Genomic DNA, 13,281 nt, shown 5'->3' with positions numbered 1-13,281 from the left:
ATGACCTCAGATGTTAAGTCCCATAGTGCTCAGAGCCATATTATGTGTTGCCCAAAAATACTCGATTGCTTCCATTGTGGCCCAAAAAGCTAAACGATTGGATACGTCTGCTTTAGATGTTCTGGCAGTCTACAACGTGACAGTGAACTGACACAAAATGCGTGTTCGGATTGCTAAAGTTTTCTTTCTTTATTTTTTGGGGAGGGGGCAAGCTGTCCTCCCGTGTCCCTCGCCGGGTTTTGCCTTTTTTTGCTAACATCGACTGCCAATCATAACTTTCTTCGGGAAATCGCATATAAGAAGATATTGCGCAGCTAAGTACGTTTGAGACTTAAAGAACTCGATTCTCACTTTTAGAACGAGCACAAAAAGATTCGCCCGCTATAATAAAGACGGGTGTGGTGTTTTGGTTCTCACAGGCTATAATTGACCTCGAGGGCCGCCATTCGTTTCCACCTGACAAGTGGGAAGCCTCGCCCGTAGTTAACGGATGAAAGAGAAATAGCGCCATTCACGCCTCGAGCAATTTAAAAGCACAATTGCTCATCCAGAAACAACTTTTCTTTTCGTAGCGTGCGAGAGATGAAGAAATATGTCTCTACACACACAATAATAAACTTGCACTATGCCAATTTAATACCACAAGCTTCAGCAACTGTCGCTTGGTGGAAAAATTTGATCTATGGATCTTGGTCGTTTGCTCGCGTATGTGAATGAGTAGCATCATGACAGAAAAAAATGGGTTTTGTCTTCAACTATGCAAAGAAATAAAAGTAGCAACATGTTCTTAAGCAGTATGACAGAAACCTCATACTAGCCTTCAGCAATTCCTGTTAATCACTGATCACGTATATGTTTTTACAGCATTAAAATAACACAGCATTATTTGCAGTAAAGCAACGTATTTCAGAGTATTGTAACTTACACCACTGACTAGTTGAAGTTCACTTCATTCCACAGGACGCAACTAGATACAATGAGGTGTCACCGTCCCTGCCGTAAAAAGCAAAACAGTCTCGCTCGGTGCACACCCTTTCTCAGTTTCCCAGAGCTTGCAATAACTTTGAATGCACCGAGTAACTGCTGTGGTCTTTGCGAAAACAGATGCGTTCCGTTTTTGCACCGAACGTGAGCAATGATACGTGGACGGATAACCGATGTACAACAGCTGTTAGCTCTCCACATAACATATTAATTCTACTGGTGTTCCGAAACGTACGCCAAAATCAGCTTTTCAGGCAATAAAATCACCAGGACTGTTTGGTATTACTCGTTACACGTTCTTTGCTATAGTGAATATAGAACGTTGTTGAAATAAGTTTTTGGTTGTAAGTTCTCTAGCAGCCGTAATGTAGTTAGTCATTGTCCCTGCATTTGTGAATGATGCGTCTTATTTACACCTACACATAACATCTACACATACACTATGTGACTGTTAGCACTATCAGTCGCCTTGTTATCAAACCCAAGTTGGGCAATATGAGCACTGGATATACTCGAGGCCTACATTAGATACATTGCTGATGTTATAAATTATGTAATCATGACGACCTTCTACTTCAGTATGTACTCGTACATAACAACAAGAGCGATTCAGCTCAACAGATTATGAAGATGTGTAATGAATGCCTGGTGGTTGTTAGACAGCATCTCCGAGGTAGTGATAAAGTGGGGATTTTCCCGTATGATCATTTCACGAGTGTACCGTGATCATCAGGAATCCGGTAGAGCATCAAATCTCCAGCATCGCCGCGGCCGGAAAAAGATCCTGCAAGAACTTGACCAACGACGACTGAAGAGAATCTTTCAGTGTGTCAGAAGTGCAGCGCTTCCCCAGATTGCTGCATATTTCAATGCTGGACCATCAACAAGTGTTAACGAGCGAACCATTTAACGAAACATCACCGATACGGTGATTCGTAGCCGAAGGCCCACTCGTGTATTCTTGATGATTGCACGACACAGAGCTTTACGCCTTGCCTGGGTCCGTCAACACCGACATTGGACTGTTGACGACTAGAAACATGTTGCCTGGTCGGAAGAATCTCCTTTCAAATTGTATAGAAGCGGATGGGCGTGTACGGGTATGGATATAACGTCATGGATCCATGGACCCTGCATGTCAGCGGCGGGGCTGTTCAAGCTGGTGAAGGCTCTGTGATAGTGTGGGGCGTGTGCAGTTGGAGTGATATGGGACCCCTGATACGTCTAGATACGACTCTGACAGGTGACACTTACGTAAGCATCCTGTCTGATCACTTTCATCCATTCACGTCCATTGTGCATTCCGACGGACTTGGACAATTCCAGCAGGACAATGCGACACCCCACACGTCCAGAATTGCTACAGAGTGGCTCCAGGAACACTCTTCTGAGTTTAAAACACTTCCGCTGGCCACCAAACTCCCCATACACGAACATTATAGAACACATCTGGGATGCCTTTCAACGTGCTGTTCAGAAGATATCTCAACCCCTCGTATTCTTACGGATTTACGGACAGCTCTGCAGGATTCATGGTATCAGTTCTCTCCAACACTACTTCAGACATTAGTCGAGTCCGTGCCATGTGTTGCGGCAATTCTGCGTGCTCGCGGGGGCCCTTCACGATATTAGGCAAGTGTACCACTTTCTTTGGCTCTTCAGTGTACTTCCCGATCGCGCCTGTTTGCTCGTTTCTGTGGCTACTATGTACCCCAGGGAAAGAGGTTTTCACCATCATAGAGGTAATGCGCCGATCTTTCCCTAATCCGCCTAAATGGGTAGTGATCTTGGCATACGAGGTCGCTTCAAGGTCGAGCGATTTCCCCGTGGTGGCCGGTGTTTTCGAAACCCAATTTCTGACAGACTTCTGAAAGTCCTGGCACAAAGTGGCACTATGCTGAAGCGGGAACGGGAAATGGCGAATGAAAAGGCCTACATGTGTTAGGTTTAAAGTCTCCATCCCGTACAAAAATAATGTAATACTGTGAAATTCAAGTGTGATATAGATTTCGATATTATCTCTAAGCGTGTCAAAAATCAGTGCTTAAATTTAATTAGGGCCGGAGTTACGATTTTTCTTGAAACAACTGAAATTTTCGTGTCTGTGAAAGTTTCCTGCTTCAGTTCTGACAGGCACGATGCTTTGCGCAGCACAACGGGAGACAAGACCAGGCTTCCGTTGGTGTGTTGCTGGCGGAAGCAGTCTAGCAGGCTCGCTGCGAAATGCTAAACCAGTTTAAGTCGGTCTAAACTGACAAATGAACCAAGGAAGTTCTCGCTGGACTCCAAAAGATAAGGAAAGAGCGAGAAGCGAACCTAATACAGGGTTATTACAAATGATTGAAGCGATTTCACAGCTCTACAATAACTTTATTATTTGAGATATTTTCAAAATGCTTTGCACACACATACAAAAACTCAAAAAGTTTTTTTAGGTTTTCACAAATGTTCGATATGTGCCCCTTTAGTGATTCGGCAGACATCAAGCCGATAATCAAGTTCCTCCCACTCTCGGCGCAGCATGTCCCCATCAATGAGTTCGAAAGCATCGTTGATACGAGCTCGCAGTTCTGGCACGTTTCTTGGTAGAGGAGGTTTAAACACTGAATCTTTCACATAACCCCACAGAAAGAAATCGCATGGGGTTAAGTCGGGAGAGCGTGGAGGCCATGACATGAATTGCTGATCATGATCTCCACCACGACCGATCCATCGGTTTTCCAATCCGAACATCATGATGGAAGTGCGGTGGAGCACCATCCTGTTGAAAGATGAAGTCGGCGCTGTCGGTCTCCAGTTGTGGCATGAGCCAATTTTCCGCGGGCTACGCGTGAAACTTGGCCGCACGCGTTCAACCGTTTCTTCGCTCACTGCAGGCCGATCCGTTGATTTCCCCTTACAGAGGCATCCAGAAGCTTTAAACTGCGCATACCATCGCCGAATGGAGTTAGCAGTTGGTGGATCTTTGTTGAACTTCGTCCTGAAGTGTCGTTGCACTGTTATGGCTGACTGATGTGAGTGCATTTCAAGCACGACATACGCTTTCTCGGCTCCTGTCGCCATTTTGTCTCACTGCGCTCTCGAGCGTTCTGACGGCAGAAACCTGAAGTGCGGCTTCAGCCGAACAAAACTTTATGAGTTTTTCTACGTATCTGTAGTGTGTCGTGACCATATGTCAATGAATGGAGCTACAGTGAATTTATGAAATCGCTTCAATCATTTGTAATAGCCCTGTAGAAAGTTGACAGATGCCATTAAAGCATTCAGGAATAACATGGATGTGTATGGCTGAAAACTGTAATAGACGTATAATGTTGGACGATATCAAAGAGTTGATGAAGGCGACTCTCCGTCACTGACTCACTGCACGCTGGCTTCTATACCTACATCTGCACTCTGCAAACCACTGAGAAGCACATGGCAGAGGGTACGTCCCACTGCATTACTTGGGGATTTTCCCCGTTCCAGTCACATATGGAGGAGCGATACTTAGGGGGCTGTAGTATATTCCTAGACTCATCATCTAAAACCACTTCATGAAACTTTGTATGTAGGCTTTCTGGGGTTAGTTTACGTCTATCTTGAAGAGTCTGCCAATTCAATTCCGTTACGGTCTCTGTGACACTCTCCCACAAATCAGACAAACCTGTGATCATTCGAGCTGCCCTTCTCTGTATACGTTCCGTATTTCCTGTTAGCGCTATCTGGTATAGGTCCCAGACACTTAAGTAATATTGTAGGATGGGTCGTACGAGTGATTTGTTAGAGTACAAAAAGCATTACATCCAGGTATTTGTATGAGCTGACCGTTTGCAACCGTGACTCACTTATACTATAGTAGTAGGATGCTACATTTTTCGTTTTATGAAGTGCACAGTTTTATGCTTCTGAACGTTTAAAGCCAATTGGCAGTCTTTGCACCACTTTGGAACCTTACCAAGACCTGACTGAGTACCTATACTCTTTCTTTCAGACAGTACTTCATCGTCTATAAAAAGTCTAAGGGTACTATTAATATTGTCCACAAGGTCATCAGCATACAACATGATCAGCAATGGCCCCAACACACTTCTTTGGTACACACTCCATGTTATCTCTGCGTCTGTCGATGAGTCTCCATCCAAGATAACTTACTACGTCCCCCCTACCAAGAAAACCTCAACCCAGTCACAAATTTTGCTTCATACGCCACAAGATCTTACTTTTGATAGTAAGTGTAGATGTAGTATTGGATCAAATGGTGTTTGAAAAGAGAGACCGCATGTACCTGACTGCCTAGACCCAAAGCCTTCAGTATGTCATTTGAGAAAAGTGCGGGGTGGGTATCACATGATCTGTGTTCTCGGAGTCCATGCTGGTTGGCACGGAGGAGGCCATTCTGTTCGAGATATTTTTCGGAGAAGTTGTGGATCAATGATGTGTGGTAAAGCAGAGTGATTAGGGAGGACTTACAGTGGACGGTGAGGGTGGCGCGCGCCGAGATGCTGCCGACGACGTTCTCGGCGTCGCAGATGTAGACGCCCTCGTCGGCCGGCACCACGTTCTCGATGCGCAGCGACTTGTCGTCGAGGATCTGGGCGCGCCCGATGGGCATCTTGCCGTCGTCGCGCCGCCACAGGATGTTGGGCGCCGGGTCGCCGCCGACGCGGCACTGGAAGTGCACCGACTGGTCCTCCAGCACCGTAGCGTCCGCGGGCTCCTTGCTGAAGAACGGCTTCACTGTCGGCACCAACAGAACAGGGCATTACGATAGGGTAACGGCGCTCCGGAGAGTTGCGTTTCAAGGCGCGTCTACACCGCCCGATTTCAAATGGCTTCATGGCTTCAAATGGCTCTGAGCGCTATGGGACTCAACATCTTAGGTCATAAGTCCCCTAGAACTTAGAACTACTTAAACCTAACTAACCTAAGGACATCACACACACCCATACCCGAGGCAGGATTCGAACCTGCGACCGTAGCAGTCCCGCGGTTCCGGACTGCAGCGCCAGAACCGCTAGACCACCGCGGCCGGCCCGCCCGATTTCTGTGATGGGCTAATGAACATGTGCGTTTACAGATTATGTTGTTTTACGACGTTTGTATACGTATGCTCGCACTGTGTAAAAACGAGACGAATGTATTGTACAGGATTAACAACGACACACAAATGTGTCAGCTTACATTAAGTTGACATGGCTTAAAGCCACAATATCAGCACTTGATAATGGCCTAAGACCGAAATTGCAATAGTGTAATGAGAACTTATAACAGACACTGGCATAAAGATGATGTCCTCCAAAAAACTTCAGACATTAGTCGAGTCAATGCCATGCCTTTCAACGTGCTGTTCAGAAGAGATCTCAACCCCTCGTACTCTTACGGATTTACGGACAGCTCTGCAGGATTCATGGTATCAGTTCCCTCCAACACTACCTCAGACATTAGTCGAGTCCGTGCCATGTGTTGCGGCAATTCTGCGAGCTCGCGGGGGCCCTACACGATATTAGGCAGGTGAACCACTTTCTTTGGCGCTTCAGTTTACTTCCCAATCGTGCCTGTTTGCCCTTTTCTGTGGCTACTATGTACGCCAGCGAAAGAGGTTTTCACCAGCATAGAGGTAATGCGCCGGTCTTTCCCCCTAAATGGGTAGTGATCTGGGCATACGAGGTTCAAGGTCGAGCGATTTGCCCGTGGTGGTCGGTGTTTTCGAAACCCAATTGCAGACAGACTTCTGAAAGTCTTGGCACTATGCTGAAGTGGCAACGAGAAATGGCGAATGAAACAGCCTACATGTGTTAGGTTTAAAGTCTCCATCTCGTACAAAAATAATGTAATACTGTGAAATTCAAGTGTGATATAGATTTCGATATTATCTCTAAGCGTGTCAAAAATCGGTGCTTGACTTTAATTAGGGCCGGAGTTAAGATTTTTCTTGAAACGTCTATAGATATCTGCATGTACATGAATACTCTGAAAATCACAACCACTTTCACAATTCTTTATTATTCCAATCTCGTATAGCGCGTGCAAAGAACGAACGCCTATATCTTTCCGTAAGAGCTCGGATTTCCCTTATTTTATCGTGGTGATTGTTTCTCCCCATGTAGGTCGGTGTCAACAAAATATTTTCGCATTCGGACGAGAAAGTTGGTGACTGGAATTTGGTGAGACTTGCCTCGTGAAAACGGTGCGCCGGCCGCGGTGGCCGAGCGGTTCTAGGCGCTTCAGTCCGGAACCGCGCGACTGCTACGGTCGCAGGTTCGAATCCTGCCTCGGGCATGTATGTGTGTGATGTCCGTAGGTTAGTTAGATTTAAGTAGATCTAAGTTTTAGGGGACTGGTGACCTCAGATGTTAAGTTCCATATTGCGTGGCGGCGCCATACGTAGCCTTCAAAATGGGGTCTGTAACGGAGGTGCTTTCCATGCAAAGTGTTGTCATAGAGTTTCTTTTGGCGGAAAACCAAAGCATCGCAGATTTTTACGTCTACGGAGACTGGCAGTGGACAGAAGCACAATGAGTCGTCAGGCAAGGCGTCTGTCATCACCGCAAAAAGGTCGCGCAAACCTGTTCTTCCTCAACCACCCTACAGCCCGGATCTCGCACCTTCCGACTTCCATCTGTTGTTTGGCCCAATGAAGGATGCACTCCGCGGGAAGCAGTACGTAGATGACGGTGAGGCTATTGATGCAGCAAGACTTTGGCTCCGACACCGAGCAGTAGAGTGATACCATGCGGGCATACAAGCCATCCCAGTAGGGTGGCGTAAGGCCGTCGCACTGAACGGAGATTAGGCTGGAAAGTAGGGTTTTGCAACCTGAAGAATGGGGAATAATATGGTGTACTGGAATCCTGTATAAAACCAAACAGCTATCAGAAAAATAAGTCGCATTCCTTACTGAACACCCCTCGTACTACCTGTGATATGTTAATTCCCTGTAACTTTTAAAAGTAAGCGAAATGGCTGGCTCAAATGGCTCTGAGCACTATCGGACTCAACTGCTGTGGTCATAAGTCCCTAGAACTTAGAACTACGTAAACCTAACTAACCTAAGGACAGCACACAACACCCAGCCATCACGAGGCAGAGAAAATCCCTGACCCCGCCGGGAATCGAACCCGGCAACCCGGGCGTGGGAAGCGAGAACGCTACCGCACGACCACGAGATGCGAGCAAAAGTAAGCGAATAGCGGTATTTAGATAAGTTGCTACTTAAGACAATTCCTTTGGTTTGTCTCTTCTCAGACCTGAAGATGGTAGTTGAGGTACAGAAACCGGTCATCTCGCTGAAAAACAAGTAATGTAATATGCGACAGTATAAAAGACAGTAGTATAAAAGAAATGTAAAAATGTTATATTGTCTGTCTGCTGAATATCGCTTTCTCCTTTTCTGACAAAGCCAGGTACATTCTGTAGCTTAATCCTTTAAGTATGAGCAAGGATTAATAAACAAGCTAAAATCCTTAAAATTTCTCGTTGTACGCTCTGATGAGAATTTAAATAAAAAAGAAACCGACATTCATTTTGGTGCTCCTTAAAAAACTCTGTTCAGCATACGTTGCTGTTCAAATCGTTCCAAGGGCTGCAGAGGGGGAAATCAGTAAGTTAACATAATGTGTTTATTTTCATTCAATACTGTCACATACAGGGTGTTACAAAAACGTACGGCCAAACTTTCAGGAAACATTCCTCACACGCAAAGAAAGAAAATGTATGTTATGTGGACATGTGTCCGGAAACGCTTACTTTCCATGTTAGAGCTCATTTTATTACTTCTCTTCAAATCACATTAATCATGGAATGGAAACACACAGCAACAGAACGTACCAGCGTGACTTCAAACAATTTGTTACAGGAAATGTTCAAAATGTCCTCCGTTAGCGAGGATACATGCATCCACCCTCCGTCGCATGCGCTGATGCAGCCCTGGAGAATGGCGTATTGTATCACAGCCGTCCACAATACGAGCACGAAGAGCGTCTACATTTGGTACCGGGGTTGCGTAGACAAGAGCTTTCAAATGCCCCCATAAATAAAAGTCAAGAGGGTTGAGGTCAGGAGAGCGTGGAGGCCATGGAATTGGTCCGCCTCTACCAATCCATGGGTCACCGAATCTGTTGTTGAGAAGCGTACGAACACTTCGATTGAAATGTGCAAAAGTTCCATCGTGCATGAACCACATGTTGTGTCGTACTTGTAAAGGCACATGTTCTAGCAGCACAGGTAGAGTATCCCGTATGAAATCATGGCGGTGAATCGAAGAAGTACAGTACATACTGACGAAACTGAAATGAGCTCTAACATGTAAATTAAGCGTTTCCGGACACATGTCCACATAACATCTTTTCTTTATTTGTGTGTGAGGAATGTTTCCTGAAAGTTTGGTTGTACCTTTTTGTAACACCCTGTATAACTATGTTCCGAGGTAGCTCGTGGGAGAAACAAACTTTTGATTTAAGAAAGCCGGCCTGTGTGGCCGAGAGGTTCTAAGCGCTTCAGTCTGGTACCGCGCGACCGCTACGGTCGCTGGTTCTAATCCTGCCTCGGGCATGGATGTGTGTGATGTCCTTAGGTTAGTTAGATTTAAGTAGTTCTAAGTTCTAGGGGACTGATGACCTCAAATGTTAAGTCCCATAGTGCTCAGAGCCATTTGAACCATTTGATTTAAGAAACAATTGCCAAGAGAATAATATATTCTGTTCATTCACGATTGTCTTACATACAACTATTTTAAGGAGCTGAGTATCTGAAATACAGCTTCGAAGTACATATTTTCTCACGTGACGATGGTTCCTTTTAAAGGGCACGGCCGACTTCCCTCCCCATCCTTCCCTAATCCGCTGAGACCGATGACCTCGCAGTTTGGTCTCTTCCCCCAAACAACCCAATCCAACCCTCACGTGACGTTTGTTGTAAGGAATCCATTACAATTCAGAAGGAATAAAGACCTAAAAGTTACAAGACTAGGTATGATGACTTTCATTATAATTCAGTTTAGTTAAAAAAGGGGTGAATAATAGTGCTACCAAAATACTTTATCTTTAACACAATGCCTGATAGATAACAAAGTTAAATTTTGAATTTAGCCAAGAATTTCCTTCTAAGCAGCTCTCCGTATGCCTGATACATATGTAGTTTTGCCCTGCAAACAACTTTACGGCGTATAGAGTGCTTCAGGTACCACTATAATTTACACCCTTTGCTCTTCCATGCACGAAAGATACGTGCTAAGAACGACTATCGGTAAGTCTCTGTATGAATTCGCATTTCTCTGATATCCCTGTCATCGCTATTTTGACAGATGTATGTGAAGAAACTAATATATTGCCTGACTCTTCTTGGAAAGAGTGCGCCACGAATTTTGACAGTGAACCTCTATTCGACTTACAAACTCGGCGTCAGTCACTGGAGTTGGACAAGAATGTCTCCTTTACGCTCTAGCGCTACGATTCGTACTTTTCTGCTTTGGATTTTCTCTGCCTCGTCTATTAACCCTATCCGGTAAGAGTCCAAGACTGGCTATCAATAACTGAGTATCGGTCGAACGAGGGTTTCTCAAGTTACATGCAGCGTGTCTCTCCTAAGAGACGTCAACGGCATTTTCTCTGGTGTTTCAGCAGGCCTCTGCAATTTCGTTTTTGCTTTGTGTGGCTGGAGTCAGCCCAAACAAATAGTGCTCATCAAGTCTTTCATGCGACGCGCAGTGTCGACGGAAAGCGCCGGTTTGTCTCCCATTACCAACAAAATGACTTTTAAATCGGAATTTTAAGTGCCGATTTGATAGAGCAGTTCCATATTAGTCTAGTCCGATATTCGGTTTATCGATATGTATTAAGAGGGACAGTAAAACAGTACTCCAGCAGCGGCGGAACTGTCCTCGCCTATGCTGACCGATACCGACAAGAATCCAGCGCTACTTCGTCGCTGCTGGATCGCTACTTATTCTTCGTGTTTTACTGTCCCTCTTAATACATATCGATAAAACGAATATCGGACTAGACTAATTTGGGAGATTTCTATCGGATGGGCTTGTAAAATTCCGATTTAAAAAAAACTTTCGTTCGCAACAGGAAACAAACCGACGGTTTCTGTTGACACTGGGCGTCGGGTGAAAGACGTGACGAGCAGTAATTGTCTGGGCTGACTCCAGCTACGCAATGCAAAAACGAAATTGGGAAATCTACCAATATGCCAAGTAAAATACGAATGACTATTCTTAGCAGACACAGCCGGTATATATACTCCCTCGGATGGTAGCAATCTATCCCTTCTGTGAGGGTTGTCCAGAAAGTAAGTTCCGATCGGTAACGAAATGGAAACCACTGGGAAAATCCGGTAAAGTTTTGCACAGATTTGTTGGGCAGTGTCTCTAGTATGCCCGTCGATCGTGTCACGTCGCTCTTTTCAGTTTTGAATGAACAGTGAGCACGTAAAGATGCGTAGGGAATAGCGTCTCTCGCCAAGTATGAGGGCCTGGTTAGAGATTTCGCCTGTATCATGCATCCCGCATGACACAACTGTCGAGCAGTTCCTTCTTCATGCCAATTCTCGGCCGCACACTGCAGGGGCAATGAAGACGCTCCTGCAGCATTTCCGATGAGAAGTGTCTGATCACCCGCCATACAGTCCGTAATTGGCTCCCCCTCAGTCTCACCTCTGCTCACAAGAACCGCTGGCTATGAAGACAAAATTTTTCCACAGACAACGAGCTACAGACCAGTGCAGATAACTGGCCAAAAGCACAGGCGGCTGCTTTCTATGACGAGGATATTGGAAAGTTGATACAACACTACGACAAAACTCGAAGCTGGAGCGGCGACTTTGTAGAGAAGTAGGTGGAAGGTGTACCTAACTGTTGTAAATAAAACGTTTCTGGTTTTGACAGTGGTTTCCATTTCGCGACCGATCGTAACTTACTTTCTGGACATCCCTCGTATATTGTTACTATTCCAACCTTGAACTTTCCGAAAGCTTTCATATTTCATCTTTCTGTGTATTCGCAGCACGTTACACTTGTCTACATTGAGATTCAATTGCCATTCCCTGCACCATGCGTCAATTCGCTGCAGATCCTCCTGCATTTTAGTACAATTTTCCGTTGTTACAACTTCTCGATACACCACAGCATCATCTGCAAAAAGCCTCAGTGAACTTCCGATGTCATCCACCAGGTCATTTATGTATATTGTGAATAGCAACGGTCCTATGGCACTCCCCTGCGGCACACCTGAAATCACTCTTACTTCGGAAGACTTCTCTCCATTGAGGATGACATGCTGCGTCCTGTTATCTAGGAACTCCTCAATCCAATCACACAATTGGTCTGATAGTCCATATGCTCTTACTTTGTTCATTAAACGACTGTGGGAACTGTATCGAACGCCTTGCGGAAGTCAAGAAACACGGCATCTACCTGTGAACCCGTGTCTATGGCCCTCCGAGTCTCGTGGACGAATAGCGCGAGCTGGGTTTCACATGACCGTCTTTTTCGAAACACATGCTGATTCCTACAGAGTAGATTTCTAGTCTCCAGAAAAGTCATTATACTCGAAGACAATACTTATGGGAATTGCCTGAATTGTGCGTAGACGGCTGGTGCTACATCCGGCCGAATACATCCCAAGGACTTGTCGAATCCATGCTAGGCGCAGTTGCCGCTGTATTGCATTCCAGAAATGAACGAACACGGTGTTAAGCAGGTGGTCATAATGATGTTGTACTTGTCCACTAGGGACGGAGCGGAACTGTACTGACCGGCTTCCAGAGGACGAAGTGGGACAGATAATACTTCACAAAGGGAATTAAAGGAAGGAAGGAGGAACCGCGGGTGCGGCGCAGCTAGAGCAGCAGAGATCAGCCTGCGGCAGGGTACTTACCGTGGACGGTAAGCGTGGCCGGCGCGCTCTCCCGCACGCCCACCATGTTCTGGGCGACGCAGCGGTACTGGCCCTCGTCCGCCTGCCGTACGTCCGTGATCATCAGGTTACCGCCGTCCACCACGCGCAGCCTGCAACACCGCCAACGCTGCTGCCTCACAGCTGTCTACACGTACTTAAGATAACGCTACACAGGTGCTTCACAAACAAACTACAAGGGCCATTCAATAAATAATGCAACACTTTTTTTTTTCTGAAAGCAGGATTCCAATGCACGATATTATTCCCCACTCTGTTCTTAATATATGTTAATGACGTGCCATTCTATATTCGCGAAGATGCAAAGCTGGTACTTTTTGCCGATGATACAAGTATAGCTATCACACCCAACAGACAAGAATTAACTGGTGAAATTGTAAACGATGTTTTTCAGAAGATC

General features: G+C 45.6%; 1 protein-coding gene across 1 annotated transcript in view; it reads right to left on the bottom strand.

Annotated features, from left to right (window-relative positions):
- Positions 1–13,281, bottom strand: part of LOC126101353 (protein sax-3-like) — a 95,062-nt gene that overhangs the window by 69,100 nt on the left and 12,681 nt on the right. Inside the window, exons 3-4 of the mRNA XM_049912022.1 lie at positions 12,843–12,973; positions 5,437–5,703 (exon numbers count right to left, since the gene is read on the bottom strand). Coding sequence (XP_049767979.1) covers positions 5,437–5,703; positions 12,843–12,973 — 398 coding nt within the window. The remainder of the gene's footprint in view (positions 1–5,436; positions 5,704–12,842; positions 12,974–13,281) is intronic.

Source organism: Schistocerca cancellata, chromosome 9, assembly GCF_023864275.1.
Source record: "Schistocerca cancellata isolate TAMUIC-IGC-003103 chromosome 9, iqSchCanc2.1, whole genome shotgun sequence".
Lineage (NCBI taxonomy): Eukaryota > Metazoa > Arthropoda > Insecta > Orthoptera > Acrididae > Schistocerca > Schistocerca cancellata.
Note: the sequence above shows the minus strand (reverse complement) of the source record. Positions and strands in the feature narration are given on the sequence as shown.